This window comes from Culex quinquefasciatus, chromosome 3 (genome assembly GCF_015732765.1).
Source record: "Culex quinquefasciatus strain JHB chromosome 3, VPISU_Cqui_1.0_pri_paternal, whole genome shotgun sequence".
Taxonomy (NCBI): domain Eukaryota; kingdom Metazoa; phylum Arthropoda; class Insecta; order Diptera; family Culicidae; genus Culex; species Culex quinquefasciatus.
This window is the reverse complement of record NC_051863.1, coordinates 15,503,920-15,527,337: the sequence shown is the minus strand read 5'-3', so window position 1 is coordinate 15,527,337 and position 23,418 is coordinate 15,503,920. Positions and strand designations below refer to the sequence as shown.

The following is a 23,418-nucleotide window of genomic DNA, read 5'->3' as shown; positions in this document are numbered from 1 at the left end:
GTTTCCAACATTATTTTTTCAATCCTCCGCCATAAAACACAAAAATAATTTAAAATATTGTCTAATCAATCACATTGTAGAGAACAGTTTTCTGAACAATGTCCATGAAAAAAGTATCAATTTTGGTTCAAAATAAGCAGAGAATTAACCAATTTCGTAAAATAAAAAGTGACTTTCTCCAAAATTTTTGGATTTAATTCCCATTCAAACGATGAACACCGCCTTTTGAGTTTTTTTATGATTATATAATAAAATAATTTCGGTGAATTTCATCAAAATGTTATATATGTTTTATGTTTCAGCCAAATGTTTTCATCATTAAACAAAGAGATTTCCAAAAAAGTGTCCACGTGATTTCTGGATGGTCCCTATAAAGAATCATGCAGTAATTTTTCTAGTATCCCAGACTATGCCTCTCTACACATTTTTATTACAATTTAAATGATAACGGTGCCATTATAAAGCAGAAAATGGGAAAACCAAGCAAAACATTGAAAAAGTGACTGTAAAAACATGAAAAAATTAGATAGGCACAATGTTATAATAGAAAGTGGTAGAAAAGACCAAATACTATCAAAAACAAACATAATCTTAACAAGAAAAATGCAAATTAAAATACTAAAAATGAAACTAGAAAAAAAACATAAAACAAGAGAAGTTAAGTTTTTCGTAGAACAAAAGTTGCTCAAAATGACCTCCTAAACCTGAGAAAAATAAAAAATTTCGAAAAAAAAATTGGCAGTAGTGGACAAAAACACTCTAATTAAATTATTTGCTCAACAGCATTGCCTTGGCGTTCTCTATTCCGAGATTCCTACTCGAAACAAGGTGTCCGAAGGCTTGAATTGAACTGACGACCTTTGGATTGTGAGGCCAACTGCCTACCAGCGACTCCACCGAGGCAGGACCCAGGGAGGCGACTCCTACACCTGAATTGAGCTAACGACCTAACCTCTAGGTTAGACCAGGGCCAACATTTACTACCCCGTCCGACGGAAGGCGTTGTCAGACAAATCTCGTCTCAAAAAATGCCACCAGGACCGTCTGGGATCGAACCCAAGCCGACTGGGTGATAGGCAATCACGCTTACCTCTACACCACGGTTCCCGGGAAAAAACACTAACAAAAGCAACCGTGTTTAGGGCAATTTACGGCTTTTTCTCTTTAAAAAAAATTCAAATTTAAGCAGTCTAAAAATTTGAACGTTTACATACCTGTTTCCTATTACTTGATGCTTCATCATCTTTTTATTTATATAATTTTTCGGAATATTCAAGAAGTAGTAAAAAGACTTTATTCATAATATACATCATTTATTAAACGTACTTATCCCATTGTTTATAACTGATTCCTATTGTGATTTTCACAATGCGCCACGATTGTTTCAAATCCTGGCCAAAGTTTTGTTTTTTTTAATGATTTTTACTGCTCATGTGTTGTGTTGTGTGTGCCGTATTGTTTTATATACAATTTCACTAATTGTTTTCTTGGTATGTTTTTGTTTCACAATCTTTTTTGATTTTCACACGACGTCATTTTCAATTTCACCGCGTGCTAAATTGTATTATTATTTTCTTCTATAGATTCAATTACCTTCCTTTTGCATCTCGTAATGATCACCTACAAACTGACTTAGGCTAATTTGAACAAATGAGCAAATCAACGGAAAACTCAACATATTCCTCGCCCTCCCACTCCCACTACACGGCCCGTCCCCCAAACTCCCGGAAGCCGTCTTCCTTTTCCTTAGGCCTCCGGCCAATCAACAGCAACAGCACCAGCACCGTTATCCAGGGCAGATAGACTTGAAAGAGCCGAAAAAACGACAAACACGAAAGGGCCGCCATGACCAGAATCGTCACCAGGCGGTCCTCGCCGGAGCAGCTCACCAGCAGCGACCGCGCCCCGGAACCTCCGCCCGAGCCGTCGTGATCGCCACCGGAAGTGCCGACCGAGCCGCCCCCGCCCGGATACTGGTTCGACGGGGACGACTTGCTGTACGCCGTCAGCTGCGGGTAGTTGTAGTACATCTCGCCGTTGCTGCCGTACTCGACGCCGTACGGGGGCGAGTTGGTGATGTACTCGAAGATGTAGTCCGTTGGAGGGTGGTGCGCCGGGAATGGGTCCAGAGATCCTGGGGGAGACACGAGTATTTGAAAACTCTGAAATGATAAAAACAATCCAAATCAACTTACGATGTGACATCAGCGTGGTCCGACGATCCGGGATCGTAGTAGGCGCTTCGGTTGTGGTCGTTGTTGGCGCCTCCGTCGTTGTGGTAGTCGTTGTTGTTGTGGTGGTGGTCGTAGTTGGCCGCTTGATTTCTGAGAAATAAAATGAAGAAAGTTCTCAAAAACAATCAGGAAATTCAACAAAAATAACGCAATGAACCAAACCAAGTTCAACAATAATTATTGATCACAACGGCAGCTAAAAATCTTGCCCAAATAATGCGACGCGTTGTTGCCAACCAATATAACTTTCCCAACCTCCCAATTTCCACCGCGCCGTGACATGAGTTAGTGCGCGCCCCTAAATAAAAAGGGAAAAAATGGTGCGAGCTTCCCTCTTACAACTTCCAATAAACAAAGTTAAATGGCCGGGCACGCACACATAAACAATGCCCACGGTACGGTATGGGTTTAGTGTAGGGCAAAGCCTTCTTGGATGTTGTATACGAACGATTGCATTTGTCGCCATTGCTCATCTTTTTGCCACTCGGAAGGTGGTAACCCTTAACAGAGCAATTCCAGCTCAAATCAGGAATTTTTCTGGTATACCAGTATACTTTTGTATCCGACCCTCTCCGATTTCAATGAAACTTTGTAGACATGTTATCCTAGGCCTATATAAGCCATTTTTGTGTATATGGAGCCAATAGTACTCGAAAACAACATTTGAGAATGGCGTAAGGTATTTAACCTGGCCATGGTCTTCGTTTTCTACATACACGAATGGTATTCCGGGTCTATAGGACCCAGAAATGTTTTCGGCTGCCAAAATTCGAAATTGTAACCGATTTTGGATGTCTTGGCCGCAAATGAAAGGCTAGGATGTCTACTTTCTGAATCTGACCGGCAGAACCGGTTTTGGACACCGTGGCCACCGGGAACCTGCTATAACTGAAAAAGTCCTTTTGAGGCCCCTACTTTACGGAACTGAATCTCCGAAACGATTGCACATAGCAGGTTGCTTCCGGTTGCATTCGACAGATAATAACCTGAATTTTAAGCCCCAGAAAAAATAATTGGTCCATAGTGGCCACCGGTTCCGGTAACCCGGAACTTCCGGAAAACTTGATTTTTGCAGTTATTGACATAAAACCGTCACACGGACCAGTCTTTTGAAACGGATTATTTTGCAAATCATTGCAGAAGGATACTACATACTACCCCTGAATGTTTGGTATCGGTTCTGGCCAACTGTGGCCAATCCGGAACCGGTTCCAGGGTACCACTAAAACGGATCCAATAATTGTCACGCTAGAAACCCGTCATGTTGCATATCAAACTTCATGAAATTGAAAGTTATAATCATCTGAGGTCATGCCAATGTCTTCTGACCCAACCTGGTCACTCCGGAACCGGTTACCGGTGGCCACTGAGAGACACTATCGGAATATGCAATGAACCCTATCATCCGACGTATCAAACTTCATGAAATTGAAAGTTATGACCATCTGAGGTCATGCCGATGTCCTCTGACCCAACCTGGTCACTCCGGAACCGGTTACCGGTGGCCACTGAGGGACAATATCGGAATATGCAATGAACCCTATCATCCGACGTATCAAACTTCATGAAATTGAAAGTTAGGAACATCTGAGGTCATGCTGATGTCCTCTGACCCAACCTGGTAACTTCGGAACCGGCTACCGGTGGCCACTGAGGAACACTATCGGAATATGCAATGAACCCTATCATCCGACGTATCAAACTTCATGAAATTGAAAGTTATGACCATTTGAGGTCATGCCGATGTCTCCTGGTCCAACCTGGTCACTCCGGAACCGGCTACCGGTGGCCACTGAGGGACACTATCGGAATATGCAATGAACTGTATCATCCGACGTATCAAACTTCATGAAATTGAAAGTTATGACCATCTGAGGTCATGCCGATGTCCTCTGACCCAACCTGGTCACTCCGGAACCGGTTACCGGTGGCCACTGAGGACACTATCGGAATATGCAATGAACCCTATCATCCGACGTATCAAACTTCATGAAATTGAAAGTTATGACCATCTGAGGTCATGCCGATGTCCTCTGACCCAACCTGGTCACTCCGGAACCGGTTACCGGTGACCACTGAGGGACACTATCGGAATATGCAATGAACCCTATCATCCGACGTATCAAACTTCATGAAATTGAAAGTTATGACCATCTGAGGTCATGCTGATGTCCTCTGACCCAACCTGGTAACTTCGGAACCGGCTACCGGTGGCCACTGAGGAACACTATCGGAATATGCAATGAACCCTATCATCCGACGTATCAAACTTCATGAAATTGAAAGTTATGACCATTTGAGGTCATGCCGATGTCTCCTGGTCCAACCTGGTCACTCCAGAACCGGCTACCGGTGGCCACTGAGGAACACTATCGGAATATGCAATGAACCCTATCATCCGACGTTTCAAACTTCATGAAATTGAAAGTTATGACCATCTGAGGTCATGCTGATGTCCTCTGACCCAACCTGGTCACTCCGGAACCGGTTACCGGTGGCCACTGAGGGACACTATCGGAATATGCAATGAACCCTATCATCCGACGTATCAAACTTCATGAAATTGAAAGTTATGACCATCTGAGGTCATGCCGATGTCCTCTGACCCAACCTGGTCACTCCGGAACCGGTTACCGGTGACCACTGAGGGACACTATCGGAATATGCAATGAACCCTATCATCCGACGTATCAAACTTCATGAAATTGAAAGTTATGACCATCTGAGGTCATGCTGATGTCCTCTGACCCAACCTGGTAACTTCGGAACCGGCTACCGGTGGCCACTGAGGAACACTATCGGAATATGCAATGAACCCTATCATCTGACGTATCAAACTTCATGAAATTGAAAGTTATGACCATTTGAGGTCATGCCGATGTCTCCTGGTCCAACCTGGTCACTCCAGAACCGGCTACCGGTGGCCACTGAGGGACACTATCGGAATATGCAATGAACTGTATCATCCGACGTATCAAACTTCATGAAATTGAAAGTTATGAACATCTGAGGTCATGCTGATGTCTCCTGACCCAACCTGGTCACTCCGGAACCGGCTACCGGTGGCCACTGAGGACACTATCGGAATATGCAATGAACCCTATCATCCGACCTATCAAACTTCATGAAATTGAAATTTATGACCATCTGAGGTCATGCTGATGTCCTCTGACTCAACCTAGTCACTCCGGAACCAGTTACCGGTGGCCACTTGGGGATACTGTCGGAATATGCAATCAACCCTATCATCCGACGTATCAAACTTCATGAAATTGAAAGTTATGACGATCTGAGGTCATGCCGATGTCGTCTGACCCAACCTGGTCACTCCGGAATCGGTTACCGGTGACCACTGAGGGACACTATCGGAATATGTAATGAACAAGCTAAAACTTTTATCACTCCAAGTCCTTCAATTACCAAGAAACTTCTTGGCTTAAACCATAGGGAACTACGAATACTCGCAGGGCTTCTAACAGGACATTGTCCTGCTAGATATAACCTGCACAAAATCGGCATGTGGCCTACAACCACTGTCGTTTTTGTTTAACTGAGCTAGAAAGCTTGGCAGATTTACTCTGCCGGATAAATGGATAAACTATGTCTGCAAAATAACCCCTCGTCTTCTGGCATGATCTCAGATGGCCATAACTTTCAATTTCATGAAGTTTGATACGTCGAATGATACAGTTCATTGCATATTCCGATAGTGTCCCTTAGTGGCCACCGGTAGCCGGTTCCGGAGTGACCAGGTTGGGTCAGAGGACATCGGCATGACCTTAGATGGTCATAACTTTCAATTTCATGAAGTTTGATACGTCGGATGATAGGGTTCATTGCATATTCCGATAGTGTTCCTCAGTGGCCACCGGTAACCGGTTCCGAAGTGACCAGGTTGGGTCAGAGGACATCAGCATGACCTCAGATGGTCCTAACTTTCAATTTCATGAAGTTTGATACGTCGGATGATAGGGTTCATTGCATATTCCGATAGTGTTCCTCAGTGGCCACCGGTAACCGGTTCCGGAGTGACCAGGTTGGGTCAGAGGTCATCAGCATGACCTCAGATGGTCATAACTTTCAATTTCATGAAGTTTGATAGGTCGGATGATAGGGTTCATTGCATATTCCGATAGTGTCCCTCAGTGGCCACCGGTAACCGGTTCCGGAGTGACCAGGTTGGGTCAGCAGACATCGGCATGACCCCAGATGTTCATAACTTTCAATTTCATGAAGTTTGATATGCAACTTGACGGATTTCTAGCGAGACAATTATTGGAACCGTTTATGGTACCCCTGGAACCGGTTCCGGATTGGCCACAGTTGGCCAGAACCGATACCAAACAGTCAGGGGTAGTATGTAGTATCCTTCTGCAATGATTTGCAAAATAATCCGTTTCAAAAGACTGGTCCGTGTGACGGTTTTATGTCAAAAACTGCAAAAATCAAGTTTTCCGGAAGTTCCGGGTTACCGAAACCGGTGGCCACTATGGACCAATTATTTTTTCTGGGGCTTAAAATTCAGGTTATTATCTGTCGAATGCAACCGGAAGCAACCTGCTATGTGCAATCGTTTCGGAGATTCAGTTCCGTAAAGTAGGGGCCTCAAAAGGACTTTTTCAGTTATAGCAGGTTCCCGGAGGCCACGGTGTCCAAAACCGGTTCTGCTGGTCAGATTCAAAAAGTAGACATCCTAGCCTTTCATTTGAGGTCAAGACATCCAAAATCGGTTACAATTTCGAATTTTGGCAGCCGAAAACATTTCTGGGTCCTATAGACCCGGAATACCATTGGTGTCAGTTTTTTTTTTGGCGGGCACTTCCGGTGGCCACCGGAAGTTCATTTTTGGCCAAAATGTGTGTCTTAATAAGTTACACAAAGTCACAAAATTTCAGATCTCTAGGTGTTTTTGGTCAAAAGTTACAATCACTTTTATAGTGCTACTGGGTCCTATAGACCCGAAGACCATGCCCGGGTTAAATATTTTTGTATTATGTAATTTAAAAATTACTGTATCTAGAAGCCGTTGTTTCGTATCAAAAAGTGGTCAAAGACAAACTTGTAGGAAATTGGACAAGCTTTCTGAAAAAATACACTGGAACAAAAATACACGCCACATCTGTGAGATTTTTTGATTTTTCAGTCTAAAACATAAATTTAAAGGTGATGTCACGATTTTTTTTCGTTCAAAATTTTTGAAGAAATAGCCTAAAATGTTACCAAAAGACTGACGAAAAATGCAGGATGGTATGTCTCTCCTAAAAAATACAAAAATCATTTACTAAAACAGTTTTTTGAAAAGTGGTCAAAACGTCAAAATTTTTGAAAACCGGTAAAGGCAATCGATTCCCCAGACAATTTTACATAAAAATCTCCATATTGACCATTGTCCTATGTCCAATCCTTGGGAAGATACAGCGGTTTTAAAAATAAAAATGTTGAAAAAACGGGTTTTTTGGTGGTTTTTGGGAATTTCTATATGACAGACTTGGTTTTTCAGTCTCGTTAATATTTTTACCGGAAAGCTCGTCCAATTTCCCATAAGTTTGCCTTTGACAGTTTTTTGATTTGATTCGTTTTTATATTTACATTCTGGATCACCTTGTCCACGGCCAGCAGCAACGAACGCGATCGCTGATTGTCCCGCAGCACACGACGTCAAGTGGGAAAAGTGTGCTAATTGCTGGGATCTCAAGCTGGAACAATCTACCAACAGAAGTTAAGGTCAAACCAACTTTATCAGCATTCAAAAGTTCTTTGAGAAGTCATTTACAAAACTAGATCTAGGTGTTAATTTGTTTCGTTTATTTTGGATCTAAAGTAATCATCACAACGTCCTTCCTTAACCTGATAAAAAGTGTTATACTAACAGGCTATCGTTTCCAATAAATTACAAATTACAATTACAATTTACGTAAGCAAATTTACTATCTAGGTTTCTACCACACTGAAAAAAATATTCTATTTTCAGTTATTAGCAATGTAGTTAAGCTTATATCTGTAAGCCCTTACATCCAATTGAAATGCTGTCAAAGACAAACTTATGGGAAATTGGACGAGCTTTCCAGTAAAAATACTTACGAGACTGAAAAACCAAGGCTGTCATATAGAAATTCCCAAAAACCACCAAAAAACCCGTTTTTTCAACATTTTTATTTTTAAAACCGCTGTATCTTCCCAAGGATTGGACATAGGACAATGGTCAATATGGAGATTTTTATGTAAAATTGTCTGGGGAATCGATTGCCTTTACCGGTTTTCAAAAATTTTGACGTTTTGACCACTTTTCAAAAAAAACTGTTTGAGTAAATGATTTTTGTATTTTTTTAGGAGAGACATACCATCCTGCATTTTTCGTCAGTCTTTTGATAACATTTTAGGATATTCCTTCAAAAATTTTGAACGAAAAAAAATCGTGACATCGACTTAAAATTTAAGTTTTAGACTTAAAAATCAAAAAATCTCATAGATGTGGCGTGTATTTTTGTTCCAGTGTATTTTTTTCAGAAAGCCCGTCCAATTTCCTACAAGTTTGTCTTTGACCACTTTTTGATACGACGCAACGGCTTCGAGATACAGTAATTTTTAAATTACAAAATACAAAAATATTTAAATAACTTACGCCATTCTCAAATGTAGTTTTCGAGTGCTCCATATACACAAAAATGGCTTATATAGGCCTAGGATAACATGTCTACAAAGTTTCATTGAAATCGGAGAGGGTCGGATACAAAAGTACCAGAAAAATTCCTGATTTGAGCTGGAATTGCTCAACAGTCTTCTGATTATTTTGTAAAATTTTAGATTTTTTTGTGGATTTCGTTAGTATTTTGAGTGTTTCAAAGATTTAAAAACCTTTTTTATTTGAAAAATAATCCACGTTTTTGCAAAATAATTTAAAACGAAATAATTTGGATTTGGATTTGGATTTGGATTTGGATTTGGATTTGGATTTGGATTTGGATTTGGATTTGGATTTGGATTTGGATTTGGATTTGGATTTGGATTTGGATTTGGATTTGGATTTGGATTTGGATTTGGATTTGGATTTGGATTTGGATTTGGATTTGGATTTGGATTTGGATTTGGATTTGGATTTGGATTTGGATTTGGATTTGGATTTGGATTTGGATTTGGATTTGGATTTGGATTTGGATTTGGATTTGGATTTGGATTTGGATTGGATTTGGATTTGGATTTGGATTTGGATTTGGATTTGGATTTGGATTTGGATTTGGATTTGGATTTGGATTTGGATTTGGATTTGGATTTGGATTTGGATTTGGATTTGGATTTGGATTTGGATTTGGAATAGGATTAGGATTTGGATTTGGATTTGGTTGGATTGGATTTGGATTTGGATTTGGATTTGGATTTGGATTTGGATTTGGATTTGGATTTGGATTTGGATTTGGATTTGGATTTGGATTTGGATTTGGATTTGGATTTGGATTTGGATTTGGATTTGGATTTGGATTTGGATTTGGATTTGGATTTGGATTTGGATTTGGATTTGGATTTGGATTTGGATTTGGATTTGGATTTGGATTTGGATTTGGATTTGGATTTGGATTTGGATTTGGATTTGGATTTGGATTTGGATTTGGATTTGGATTTGGATTTGGATTTGGATTTGGATTTGGATTTGGATTTGGATTTGGATTTGGATTTGGATTTGGATTTGGATTTGGATTTGGAATAGGATTAGGATTTGGATTTGGATTTGGATTTGGATTTAGATTTAGATTTAGATTTAAAATTCTACAAAAAATAATGTTGAATAAAAAAACTTTGCCGAGAAAATTAAGTAACATCACACTCTTGCACACACACACAGACATTTGTTCAGTTTTCAATTTTTATCATTTGAAAAAACTTAGTTTTTAAAAATAAATATGTAAATTATGAAATCAAGTATTTTTCTCGAAGCAAAATTTAGAAAATTACTCAAAAAATAAAAAATATTGCAAAAAAAACCTAATAATTACTTTAAAAAAGTATAAATCAAACAGTTGTAAACTTATCCGAACAAATTGTTTTTTTTACATTTTTGTGATAGGTGATTTTGTGATAAAAAATTATATTTGATATTATGAGTTGTCCCTTGACCGGTTGAATGACAAATCTGTGAACAAAATTTGTAATAACTTAAAAATATTTAACAAATTAAAAAAATATGAAAATATTGGAAGCAAAACATCATTTTTTTTTGTTTAAAAATTTCTATTTGAATGAAACATTTCATTTGAACTTCAAATTCGGAGGGATGCTCGACAAGCAATCCAGAATACTAGATTAAATTTTCAAAACAACCTATCAGCCATAGGTTTCTTACGCAGATAGGACATTTTGAAAATTTAATCAAGAAAACATATTTTTAGAATTGGGGAAACCAAAACGTCAGCTTTCTAATGCATAATAAATTCTAAATTAAATCTGCTGTCTGTTTTCCTCAAACGAAAAAAAAAATATCAAAGAAAAGCACATATTGGACAGTCGAAGGTTAAGCAAAAAACACCGAACGAACGAAACTTTCCCGAAGGTCGCCACTGTACCGTATAGTTGGCGAAAATCATAAAAATCCTCTATTTACGACCTCATTGGTCGTAACGGTGTTAAGCGCGCCGAGAAGAAGAAGAAGAAGGAGAATCCTCCGGAAGGTCGGGAAAATTCCGGAGGCTTCATTTTTATCAATCTTTAATGCCCAGGCCGCCGCCGCCTCCACTCTGTTAGTTGATTTTATGGCACCTTTTATGGCAGAGGCACAATTTTGATAGGGGGACCGACGTCTCCGGCTCCGTCACCGGAACCGATAGCGAGTGGATATTCTCTAGTCTTGGTCACATTCGAGCGCCAGTAATTTGGCACCAAATTTCAATATAGTTTTATGGCTGCCCATCCCTGTCTGAGACTTACCATAAACCCTAATGGTTTTGTTCGCCTTGCCGAAGGCGTTCGATGATATGCACATGTAGCTGCCGGCGTCGGCCGTCTCGAACCGCCGGATCCGGAGGCTGATCTGGCCCGAGTATTGGGACCGGTACTGCTCGCGGATCTCGTACCGATCGCCGTTCACGATGACCTCCTGGGCGGTGCTGGGATTTGGGCCCGAGTTTCGAGTGGATCCGGAACTGATGCCGGTGCCGGACAGCTTGGTCCAGTAGTTGACCGAGCGCGGGAAGGACTCGGTGGCACAGACCAGCTCCATGTCCGACTCCTCGTACACGCCGAGCAGGGGACGTTCCGTGGTGACGTTCGGGGGGACTAGGGGGAAGAAAGGGAAAATAGAAAATTTATGAGTGAGTGGTTTATCAATGCTTTGACTTTTATTTGATGTTTTACTTTCAGTGCCAACTTGAACATTTTTTTTAAACATTCCAACAAAATTTGCCAAAAGAAGGTGGTTTGTGGATGGCAATTGTCACGGTCATGGATTCAGGATCTTAGACTGATCACCAGACAACAAAATAAAAGTCTAATTATTTTGTTAAAAGAATTTGTATGCCAAATTTTGCGTCAAAACGGAGCACGCCTAGAAATAAGCAGAATCTTGGTACAGAGAGATGTAACTGTCGGGTTACCACCGGCTCACGAGCGCTACCGAGACTCCCTCATGTAGCCTCAGGGTCGGCATGCCTGCGCCACTATGGGGTATTTCCATATAAGCGAGCGACCAAAAATATTTTTTTGCTTTTTTGTGACTTTTTTGTGCTGTTTGTACTTAGTATAATGAAAACAAATGAATTTTGATATTTTTCCAAAAAAAAAGTTTAATTTTCGATTTTTTCATATATTTGAGCTCTGTCTATTTGATGCACGGAATGGCGGTTTATGCTATGTTAATGTTTCTGATTTACGTTCAATCTCCCTCCTCTTTTTCTTGAGTTTAAATCAAGGGTGCTCAAAGTTTCTGGAGGCCGGGCCAAATTTGAAGCTCAAATGAGCTTGCGGGCCAAATAAGATATTTATAAAAAATACTTTATTTTAATTTATAAGACTAGAAAAAAAATCTATCAGCAGAAGTTTTTTTTTTCATTTCTATCATTTTTCAACATTTTTTTAATTAAAAATAATGAAAGACACAAAAGCTTTTAGCTGAATGTACTTGTGCTCTCCGTGAAATTTTACAGTTTTTTTTATATTTTGAAAACGGTGACATGTAATCTGCCTAATTTAGTATCGGCGTAATTTTATCTTAAAATCAAGTGTGACTAATTAAATATCGTAATTTTATCTTTGAATTACGAGTGACTAATAAGAAATCTTTGAGAGCAAGAAATTTAACAATTCCATAAAACAATTTTTAGAAAATGTTTTAAGCACCCGTAAAGATGCATTGTAAATGTAAACATTTTAGCAAAAAAAAATTATTCATCTAATTTTTTTATGATCCAGAACATGCTCAAAATGATTTTAATCGCAAAGAATTGCATTTTTAATTGATTTCAGCTAATTGCACTTAAATTTCTATCGATATTTTGAAGTTTTTTATTGAATTAAATTTGCCCATGAGCCAATTTGTAATAATGGGAGGAGGGAGGTTCTCGAAAAACTATGTAAAATACTTGCAACAGCCTTACTCCTCCGATTTCAACATTTAATCTGCCTTAATCCTGAAAGCCTGAATTTTCAAAAAATGTTCGATGAATATTTACTAGTTTCACTCACATTGAAACTTGTAAAACTGTGTCCTAAAATAGGGACATTAATAAATCATTAGTATTTTTACCAGCAAAAAAAAAATAGCATAAAAATGTTTAGAATAAACCTTACTTTCTGAAAAAGTAAAAAATCACTTTACAAGTGATCATCGGGCCATTATACATGATTATTCAAAATGGGTCCGCGGGCCACAAAAAATCACCTCGCGGGCCACGTTTGGCCCGCGGGCCATACTTTGGTCACCCCTGGTTTAAATCCACCTCTCTTTGAAGACCCCCCATCCTTCTCCAATTAAAATTTGATTTTTGCGGTGTTTTAGAATTTTAGACGGTTTATTTTATGGAACATTGTATGGATTCTCGTCCACGTTTTTGGTTGATCCACTAGCAAAATTCACGTTTTCCACGATAAATTCTTCTAAATCAAAATCACTATGTAACCGATTGTCGTTAGATTACTTCAAATATGAACTTCTTCTATGGGCTTTTGTATACCTCGTTTTGAAGCTACAGAACAGCATGCGTAGTTTTTCCTCTGTGGGTTTTTCCTGAGTTGATCATGTGATGGTTCTGCAATGTTGTAATTCTTACAAATATACTCGAAAGCAGTTCTCACGTTTTCAGAATAGTGCTTCGTTATATCGTACAGGGACACTACGGTATTATTATCCATACTTTCAAAAGAACACAACAACGAACTGAAAATACTGTAAAATACTTAGAATAGGAATTTCTAATTTTATTAAACGTACCTAAGTACCAACAAAGTCATGAATATCAAATCAATTTCAAAACATACATAGCAGGTACGTCATTTCTGCCTCCGCAGGTAAATAATGTGATTTTAACCAAGCGTATACGCGAAATCATTAATTTTCTTGCATAAATCAAAATGTTCAAAATGGCATAACTCAAAAAGTGCACATAAGTGCACTTTGAAATTTGGAGACAAGTTAGGACATAGTTCAAATTTTAAGCTGCAAAATTTTCGGATCGCACAAATGCACACAAAAAAAGTACTCCATTAACAAAGTTGAAAAAAACTAAATTTTGAATAAAAATCCATCTTTTTTGATTTTTATTATTTTTGTTTAGCCTGTAAAAGTGTGTTTGTAAAATGTTATTGAAAAGTTGAATCAATTACCTTTCTGAATATATATAATGATGCAGGAAAAAATACATAAACAGCTACACAGTACAACTATGAAAAATAATCATTTTTTTGTCAAAAAACATGTTTTTTCTTACCATTTTCGCCTTTGAAGGTCTGCAATTCAGTGAATTTTGAACCTACAACTTTCAAACTCCGGATTTTTCTTAGTTAGAATGTTTATTTTCGAAAAAAAATACCAAAAAAATAATTAGAGTATGTCGGTTTTTCGATTTATGGCCGCCTGAAACCCCATAGTGCTGCGGTCCTGAATCGCGGTAAGCTTGGGAAATGCTTTCGGCCAAGGTAAAACTCCACAACTTCGATCGAACTTTCTCTATTTGTCCTCCCACTTTCTTATAACTATCTGACCTTCTTTTCCTTCTTTCTTCTCGGGGCCCCGTACTCCGACCCTGCTTCCGGTGACGTCGCTTCCTCCTCTCCTGTTGCTACAGCTACTCGCCGCTACGCGGCGCAACCGCTCGTTGTTGTTCTGGCACTCGCCGTATCACGGCGTAGCCTCCTGGATATGGTCTTGGCGGCGTACTTGACCGGTTGCGGTCGTACAAGGTCCCACTCGTTCCGGTTCTTGTCGTCCTGCCCTCTGTCGTGGTTGGTTGCGTCCTTCGACCTTCGGAGCACCATCGAGGGTGTCCGGAATACCCGGATGAGGCGCAGGTACGAAGCGGGTAGACGTCCGGCTGCGGACTGGATTCTGGGGGTGACTCGATGGTTGCGGCGAGTCCCCAGTTGGTGTCCTCGACACGGTTGTTGCGAGGCGGTGCCGAACTGGCACTTAACGTGAGGTACGAGGGGTCCTGGAGGTGATGGTTGAGGTTAGGTGAGCCATGACGGTTGGATTTGTTGGTTAGGCGGATGGGGTCGTTAGGGTTGGCAAACTGGCGGGTTTTCTGGATATACCTGATGTCCTTCAGCGGTCCCAAACACTCCTGGTTCCCGCTGGCACTATCACTCACGGCCGTGGCCGTGCACTACTTGGCGAAACAGTGGAGTTGTAGCGTTCCAACTGTTCGCTATGACTCTTTCCGGGCAATTGGACGAGTCTTGAGGAGTCCTTGGCGGTTGACGGTCTTCGTCTTTCCCCTCCTCTTTCCGCGCCTTTTCCCTGACCTTCCAACCTACCGTCATGTCACATCTCTACCGCCCACTGCCGACGAGGTCCTCTGGTGGTCGGTTTCGGAAGCTTCTGCTGGCTGCGTTCTTGGTGGACGTCACTTGCTGGGCCGTTGACCGGAGACAAAACACTTGACACGCGAACACTTCCCAACTTTTACAGAAAACGAATAACAAATCGCGTAAATCGCGGTAACCTTCACGAGTGAGGTTCCGAACGGTTACAGAGACCACAAAAGACCCGAGGGTCGTTAAAGTAGATTGCTTTTCTTTGCTCGGAGCACTTTTGATTTGGATCCTGCAGGTTTGACGTGGAATCACTAATTGGTGTCAATAATAACTGAAGTTCAGTAGTAAGGTTCATTGTAGTTGATGTTTCAACAAATTTTTTGTACAAATATTGCTTATTTTTACAGAATGGATTACCGATCATAAAAAAGCAAACAAAGAAGGTATGTGCCTCTTTTGTCGCTTCAAAAAAAGCTATAAATAAATTAAATACCTATATCATATACATGAAAATCGTTTTTTTATATTTCGATCAAAGTAGGCGCCTTTGTGGTTAACTCATAGCAGATCATGACAGCGCTGGTTCAGGACTTTTTCGAAAAGTGGGAAAGCAATTTTCTACAAATTCGGCTGATTTCTTGTATTTTTATTTTTTGTTTTTTTTTTATTTTGCTAAAATTTTGTGGGAGCCTTCCCTATGACCAAAAACTCCATTGTGTGTCATTAGTTCGCCCATAAAAAGCTCCATACATCTTTTTAGCTGTCCATTAGGGTGCCCAGAATATGGGATTTTTCTCCAAAACCCTGCTCCACAAGCTGATTAGTGTTCCTCGAGCTATTTTAGGACTCTATGTAAAATATGAGCAAACACTTACCCATTGATATTTAATAACTAATGAAAAACCCAATTTTCTTACGGTTTTGTCTGTTGGGCGCGCTACTTTCATCCAAATATTCTCAAAAGAGAGATTCTTGTTGAAAATTTGATGTTTTACAACTTTGTAGAACATACCAAAGCTGTAAAACTCGATCCTGAAAAGTTATCAGCGATTTAAATATGTCATTTATGTATTTTTCGCCAACTTTAGGCTCGAGTTTCAATGCACAGTGGTCCAGATTACAAAATTAAATGGAAAACGGATTTTCCGAAAAATGGTGAAGTTTTGGAGCTTTGGTGTATTGAGAAGAGTTATTGCAAATGGAAAGGGACAACTTTTGGTTTTGTTGAAAATTAGGGTGGTTCACTATTAGGGTGATTTAGAAAATCTAACTTTTCAGGAATATTTTTGGGATTTTTTTTGTCTTCTAAAAAGTTGTTAAGCTTGCCAATCCAAGCAACTTTGTCCAAGACACCAAAATTTTATCTCGTTATCTACGCCTTCTAAGACCAAATTATCGAGAAAGCATCTGAGCAAACCTTCAAAAATCAGTTTTTTGAATGTGAAAATTCAGGGTTGAGTTTTAGAAAAAAGTGATGTTGGGGGCACTTTTAGAGCACTAAAAAACAAACAATTTAATTTTTGACAGGTCATTTTTGACTTAAGGGTAAAAAAAAAATTTAAACTTAAATATCTCGAAAAGGCGCAAGCCAAAATTTTTATCACTAGGTTGCATTTGAAAGAAGAAATCAAGCACTACAAACGCTTAAAAAATCCCAGGGATGTTTTTCTTTAAACTCGAGATATCTTCATTTGAAAAAGGCTAATTTCCAAGGGAAAACCATATGGGACCACCCTAACGAAATTGGAAAATTTTCCAAATTAATGTTTTTCCGTGTAATTTTGCCCGCTGAATCTGAATCTGCCCCCAGAATTGACCCAAATTGTCAAAAAAACGATTTTTGGTCATATTTTGGGTTCAAATGATAATTTTTCATGGAAACCCAAAATATGACCAAAAATCGATTTTGCGACCTTGGGCAAAAATGCAAGTATTGATGGAGCAAATAGGCCATGTCATTTTTTTTGCCGAATTTTAAATAAACATGTTTTTTTTCTCAGCCTTATGCGTGAGACAAACTGGCCTTTTCAAACAAGGGCAGTGCAAAGATGAAAGCTAAGGAAATAATCATTGTTGCTCTATCTTATAAAAGTAATTCACACATATTCAAATATACTGTAAACTCTGAAAGTTCAAAAGAGTACATCAAAAGTAAAATGGATTTGATTTTATTTTATTGTATCGTCATTCTTTCCGAAAAATTGCCAAATTCTAAAAAAACCTATATAATCTAACGTCAAACAACACTCAATTCTATCTTGGGCAATTCTCTGAGATTTCGGTCACTCGATTTTGTTTTGTATTTTTTAATCCGGCTAAAATTTTTTTGGTGCCTTTCGTATGCCCAAAGAAGCCATTTTCCATCATTAGTTCGTTCATATAATTTTCCATACAAATTTGACAGCTGCCCATACAAAAATGATATGTGGAAACTCAAAAAATCTGTATCTTTTGAAGGATTTTTTGATCGATTTGGTGTCTTCGGCAAAGTTGTAGGTATGAATATGGACTACACTGACAAAAATAATACACGGTAAATTTTGTTTTGGTGATTTTCAATTTCTTTTTTTGTTACTAAAACTTGATGTGCAAAAAAACATTATTTTTATTATTTTTCATATATTTTCATATATATTCTCCGCCAACTCACACAGCAGTTGCCCCGACCCCTCTTCGATTTGCGTGAAACTTTGTCCTAAGGGGTAACTTTTGTCCCTGATCACGAATCCGAGGTCCGTTTTTTGATATCTCGTGACGGAGGGGCGGTACGACCCCTTCCATTTTTGAACATGTGAAAAAAGAGGTGTTTTTCAATAATTTGCAGCCTAAAACGGTGATGAGATAGAAATTTGGTGCCAAAGGGACTTTTGTGTAAAATTAGACGCCCGATTTGATGGCGTACTCAGAATTTCGAATAAACGTATTTTTCATCGAAAAAAACACTAAAAAAGTTTTAAAAATTCTCCCATTTTCCGTTACTCGACTGTAAAAATTTTTGGAACATGTCATTTTATGGGAAATTTAATGTACTTCTCGAATCTACATTGTCCCAGAAGGGTCATTTTTTCATCTAGAACAAAATTTTTCATTTTAAAATTTTGTGTTTTTTCTAACTTTGCAGGGTTATTTTTTAGAGTGTAACAATGTTTTACAAAGTTGTAGAGCAGACAATTACAAAAATTTTGATACATAGACATAAGGGGTTTGCTAATCAACATCACGAGTTATCGCGATTTTACGAAAAAAAAGTTTTGAAAAAGTTGGTCGTCATCAATCATGGCCATTCATGGTGACCCGCGACAGACACGGACGACGAAACAAAGAGAAACGCAAAAAGTAACTTTTTCAAAACTTTTTTTCGTAAAATCGCGATAACTCGTGATGTTTATAGGCAAATCCCTTATGTCTGTAAATCAAAATTTTTATAATTGTCTGCTCTACAACTTTGTAGAACATTGTTACACTCTAAAAAATAACCCTGCAAAGTAAGAAAAAACACGAAATTTTAAAATGAAAAATTTTGTTCTAAATGAAAAAATGACCCTTCTGGGACAATGTAGATTCGAAAAGAACATTAAATTTCCCATCAAATGACATGTTCCAAAAATTTTTACAGTCGAGTAACGGAAAATGGGAGAATTTTTAAAACTTTTTTAGTGTTTTTCGATGAAAATACGTTTATTCGAATTCTGAGTACGCCATCAAATCGGGCGTCTAATTTTACATAAAAGTCCCTTTGACACCAAATTTCTATCTCATCACCGTTTCAGGCTGCAAATTGTTGAAAAACACCTCTTTTTCGCATGTTCAAAAATGGAAGGGTCGTACCGCCCCTCCGTCACGAGATATCAAAAAACGGACCTCGGATTCGTGATCAGGGACAAAAGTTACCCCTTAGGACAAAGTTTCACGCAAATCGAAGAGGGGTCGGGGCAACTTTTCCCGATTTCGTGTGAGTTGGTAGAGAATTACCCATATATAATTTAGAGGACATCAAATGCCAAATATTCAGAAATTTTCAGGTTATGCAAAAAATCTTTGACCGAGTTATGATTTTTTTCATCAATACTGATTTTTTGAAAATTTCAAAATATTGGCTGCAAAAATTTTTCAACTTCATTTTTCGATGCAAAATCAAATTTGCAATCAAATAGTACTTTAGTGAAATTTTCAAAACGTGCACGGTTTTCAAGTTTTAATAATTAGGTAACTTTTTTGAAAATAGTCGCAGTTTTCCATTTTTTTTTTTTAAAAGTGCACATGTTTGCCCACATCTGAAAAAATATTTTTGAAAAGCTGAGAAAATTCTCTATATTTTGCTTATTCGGACTTTGTTGATACGACCCTTAGTTGCTGAGATATTGCCATGCAATGGTTTAAAAACAGGAATATTGATGTTTTCTAAGTGTCACCCAAACAATCGATGTCGATAACTCAGTAACTAATGGTCTGATTTACAATGTTGAAATATGAAACTTTCGCGAAATTTTTCAATCCTTTCGAAAACAATATTTTCTAAATTTTAAAATCAAGGCTAACATTTCAAATGGGCCAAACATTCAATATTACACCCTTTAAAAATATTAGTCTTGGTTTAAAAAAATTGAAAAAAAAATCTAAGAGATCGGAAATTTCACGAATGTTTCATATTTTAACACTGTAAATCGGACCATAAGTTGCCGAGATATCGACATTAGAAAATGGTGAGTTGTTTGGGTGATACTTAGAAAAAATCATTTTTTCTGTTTTTAAACCTTTGCATGCCAATATCTCAGCAACAAAGTCCAAAAAAGCAATATATAAAAAAAAAATCTCAGCTCTTCAAAAATATTTTTTTCCAAATGGGGCAAACATGTGCACTAATTCAAAAAAATGGAAAGCTGCGACTATTTACAAAAAAGTAACCTAAAAATGGATTTAACTTGAAAATGGTGCATTTAATCAAAATTCCACTAAACTACTTTTTGATAGCAAATTTGATTTTACATCGAAAAATAAAGTTGAACAAAATCAGTATTGATTCAAAAATTCATAACTCGCTCAAAGATTTTTTGCACAACCTGGAAATTTCACATATCAGAAAATTTATAAAAAAATAAAAACAGTGTTTTTTTTTAACAAAAAGTAAAATTAAAAAATTTTACCATGTATCATTTTTTTCAGTGAAGTCCATATCCATTAGCTCGGTTCAAAAAATTAAAGTTGCTCAAATCAAAAATTATATGAGATTGCCCGAAAGAGTACCGTCATCTGGGGTGAATTGGGACTACAGTCTGAATAGGGACAGCAGTGTTTGGAGCATTTAATGGTTTTAAATTTGGAATTGGATGTACACATTTTGTTGGTCTGAGTCTGTTCTAACTGAAACCACCCAGAAATATCAAAATATTGTGCTCCTACATTGTTAAAACTGCTGTCCCAATTCGCCCCATGTGTCCCGATTCGCCCCAGTTGACGGTACTCAAAATGGAGGCTCAGGCCAAAATTTCAGCCCATCTGGTTGGAAACTGGCTTGCCTTGAGCAGGAACAAGTTTAAATGGGAATTAACCCGTAAAACTGCACACTAAGAAAAAATCGTGTAATTTTCCGTCAAATTAGATGCACATAACTGGAGCATCAAATAAGATGTAAAATTACGTCAAATTTAAAATTACACGATTTGAACCACCAATCGAGGTCGTGTAAAATTACACTTAACGTGTTTTTGGTGGGTCTCGTGGCGCAGGGGTAGCGGCTTCGGCTGCCGATCCCGATGATGCTATGAGACGCGGGTTCGATTCCGCCTTATCCACTGAGCTTCTATCGGATGGTGAAGTATAACGTCGGTCCCGGTTTCTCCTGTCTCGTCAGAGGCGCTGGAGCAGAAATCCCACGTTAGAGGAAGGCCATGCCCCGGAGGGCGTAGTGCCAATAGTTTCGTTTCGTTTCGTGTTTTTGGTGGGCGATAGTCTTATTGGAATTATTCGATTCTGATAAGACAAACAAACACATGTAAAGCACGACCGTAACTGATGTTTATTTTGACATTATTTTTATTAAATCACATCAATCTGTTTTTTTTTGTTTAAAATCACTTTGCGATATTATTGCGTTCATTCACTAGATGTTGTTGGTCGCTCTGTTGAAAGAAATCCGCGGTTCAAGGGAATCTGCTTCAAGCTTATCAACTTCGCCACACCGTTACTTTCACAATTTAAACTTCCACTTTTCCGGGATGCTGATTCTTGCGACCGAAACATTGGCCCGCTTTAAAAACTGCAAATCCACGGTGCCCAGAACTGGGTTCCTGGTCAACCATCTTTCTGGAACAGGTCCGTAAGAAAGTAAACAATGCATCATCTGTAATGAGAAGCAGAGTGAATTTAAGTTTAATCGATCTGATTCTTACAGAAATATAGTATATTTACCATTGCTAACTGCTTACAAATGTTTTCGTTGGTCATTTAATGCAAGTTCCGTCGAAATATCGTCAATAATTTAGAGGTAAATCCCCAGTCACAGCAACTTCTATGATTTTCAATATGGCTGTCACTTTTTGCACAACACATTCAACAAGCATGGGACGAAAAAAGAGCGTGATATTCTGTTTAATCTGATGTAATATTACATCTTAAAACACGCTCCAGTTATGTGCATTAAATTTAATGTAATATTGGGTTAAAATTTACGCATTATTAGATTTGGCAAAATGTAATGATTTATGAAGCCAAGACAATGCAAATTTGGCCTTATTACGGCAAAATAAACATAATTTTACATCAAATTCTCAATTACATTAACAAATATTACATCACATTAGCGATTCCGGTAAATGTAATATTCCAAATTTTTTAGTGTGTGGAGCATTTAGGTAAATTGCTATGTACAAGTCAGCCGTTAACAAATGACGAATTTTGCATACCATGGGGTCCTAGGGGATGGTCTAGGGAACAATTCCTCCGAAGGGTGCAAGACGATCCGAGGCCCCTGGACATGCCTTGAATCGAATTCATTCCGGCGTCGCAGAAATTCTCTTGGTCCCAGCTAAATGTATAGGGAAAAATCAAAGCACACTAAGAAGGCTGCCTCGATCAGAAGACGCCACATGGCAATCAGCCACCACGTGGCAGGAAAATAACTGCAAAATCAACTTCAAAATTACATTTAGCGTTGTTAAGGTGTTTTTGATCAAATATCTGGTTGAATAAAGTGTCCTAGAAATAACAAAACCCCTTTAAAAGCAAAAATTTATGATACCCTCAAGGCAAGCCAGTTTCCAACCAGATGGGCTGAAATTTTGGCCTGAGCCTCCATTTTGAGTACTCTTTCGGGCAATCTCATATAATTTTTGATTTGAGCAACTTTAATTTTTTGACCCGGGCTAATATCCATAGCTTAAACTTTGCCGAAGACACCAAATCGATCAGAAAATTCTTTCAAAGATACAGATTACTGAATCTATTTTGTTCTTGACAATAAAGAAACAAATATTATCAAATTTAAAGCATTTTTTTATAGTAAAACATATCCATTAAAGTTTTATACATTTTAACAGTTAAATGTTATTGTTGAAAAAACAACAAACAACGGAGTGCTACATGTATTTCCTATCTGTGGTTCCATATGAGCAATTCTCTACCAAAACCGGAAATGGATTTTATTCGTATTTTTTTATTTGGCTTAAAATTTGTGGGGCTATCCTATGAACAATGAAACTATTTGATGTCATACAAGTCTCAATACAATTTTGGCAGCTGTCCATACAAAAATAGTACGAAAATATTGAAAACTCTGTAACTTTTGAGTAAACTGTCTTCGGCAAAGTTATAGGTATAAAAAATATATAGAATACAGAAAAAATAGGTACACCGAAATTTATTTTTCCGGTTTTAAATTTTTTTTTTCCAGAAAAAAATTGCAGAAACAAATTTCAACTTAATTTTGTAATGTAAAATTGAATTTGCATTCGAAAAGTATTTACTTTCCAGATTTTTTGATATAGGGCCCCGTTTTCAAGATATAGACACCAAAAGTTTGATTTTAGCGAAATATTTGTAGTTTTTCGAAAAAAGAAAAGAAAAAAAAAACATTGTCAAAAACAATTCTACAGTTCTAACAATTCTGGTTCCGATTTTTCACGAATTTTCCGAAAATTTCATAAATTCAAATCATGCAATAATTTAAATTTAATCAAAATCAATGCATGCAACAGGCTGACTACCCTTCACCATTCTAAAATGCAATTAATAA

General features: G+C 38.1%; 1 protein-coding gene and 1 long non-coding RNA gene across 2 annotated transcripts in view; both read right to left on the bottom strand.

Annotated features, from left to right (window-relative positions):
* Nucleotides 1-1,300: 1,300 nt before the first annotated feature.
* LOC6054176 (lachesin) overlaps nt 1,301-23,418 on the bottom strand; it is a 149,789-nt gene continuing 127,671 nt past the window's right edge. Inside the window, exons 7-9 of the mRNA XM_038262948.1 lie at nt 11,151-11,498; nt 2,196-2,324; nt 1,301-2,134 (exon numbers count right to left, since the gene is read on the bottom strand). Of these exons, the coding sequence (XP_038118876.1) occupies nt 1,701-2,134; nt 2,196-2,324; nt 11,151-11,498 (911 nt within the window). The 3' untranslated portion in view covers nt 1,301-1,700. The remainder of the gene's footprint in view (nt 2,135-2,195; nt 2,325-11,150; nt 11,499-23,418) is intronic.
* On the bottom strand, nt 21,182-21,716 carry LOC119769664. Its single transcript, XR_005278475.1, has 2 exons — nt 21,597-21,716; nt 21,182-21,528 (listed from the first exon to the last, which is right to left on the bottom strand). It is a non-coding gene; the product is annotated as an uncharacterized LOC119769664 (long non-coding RNA).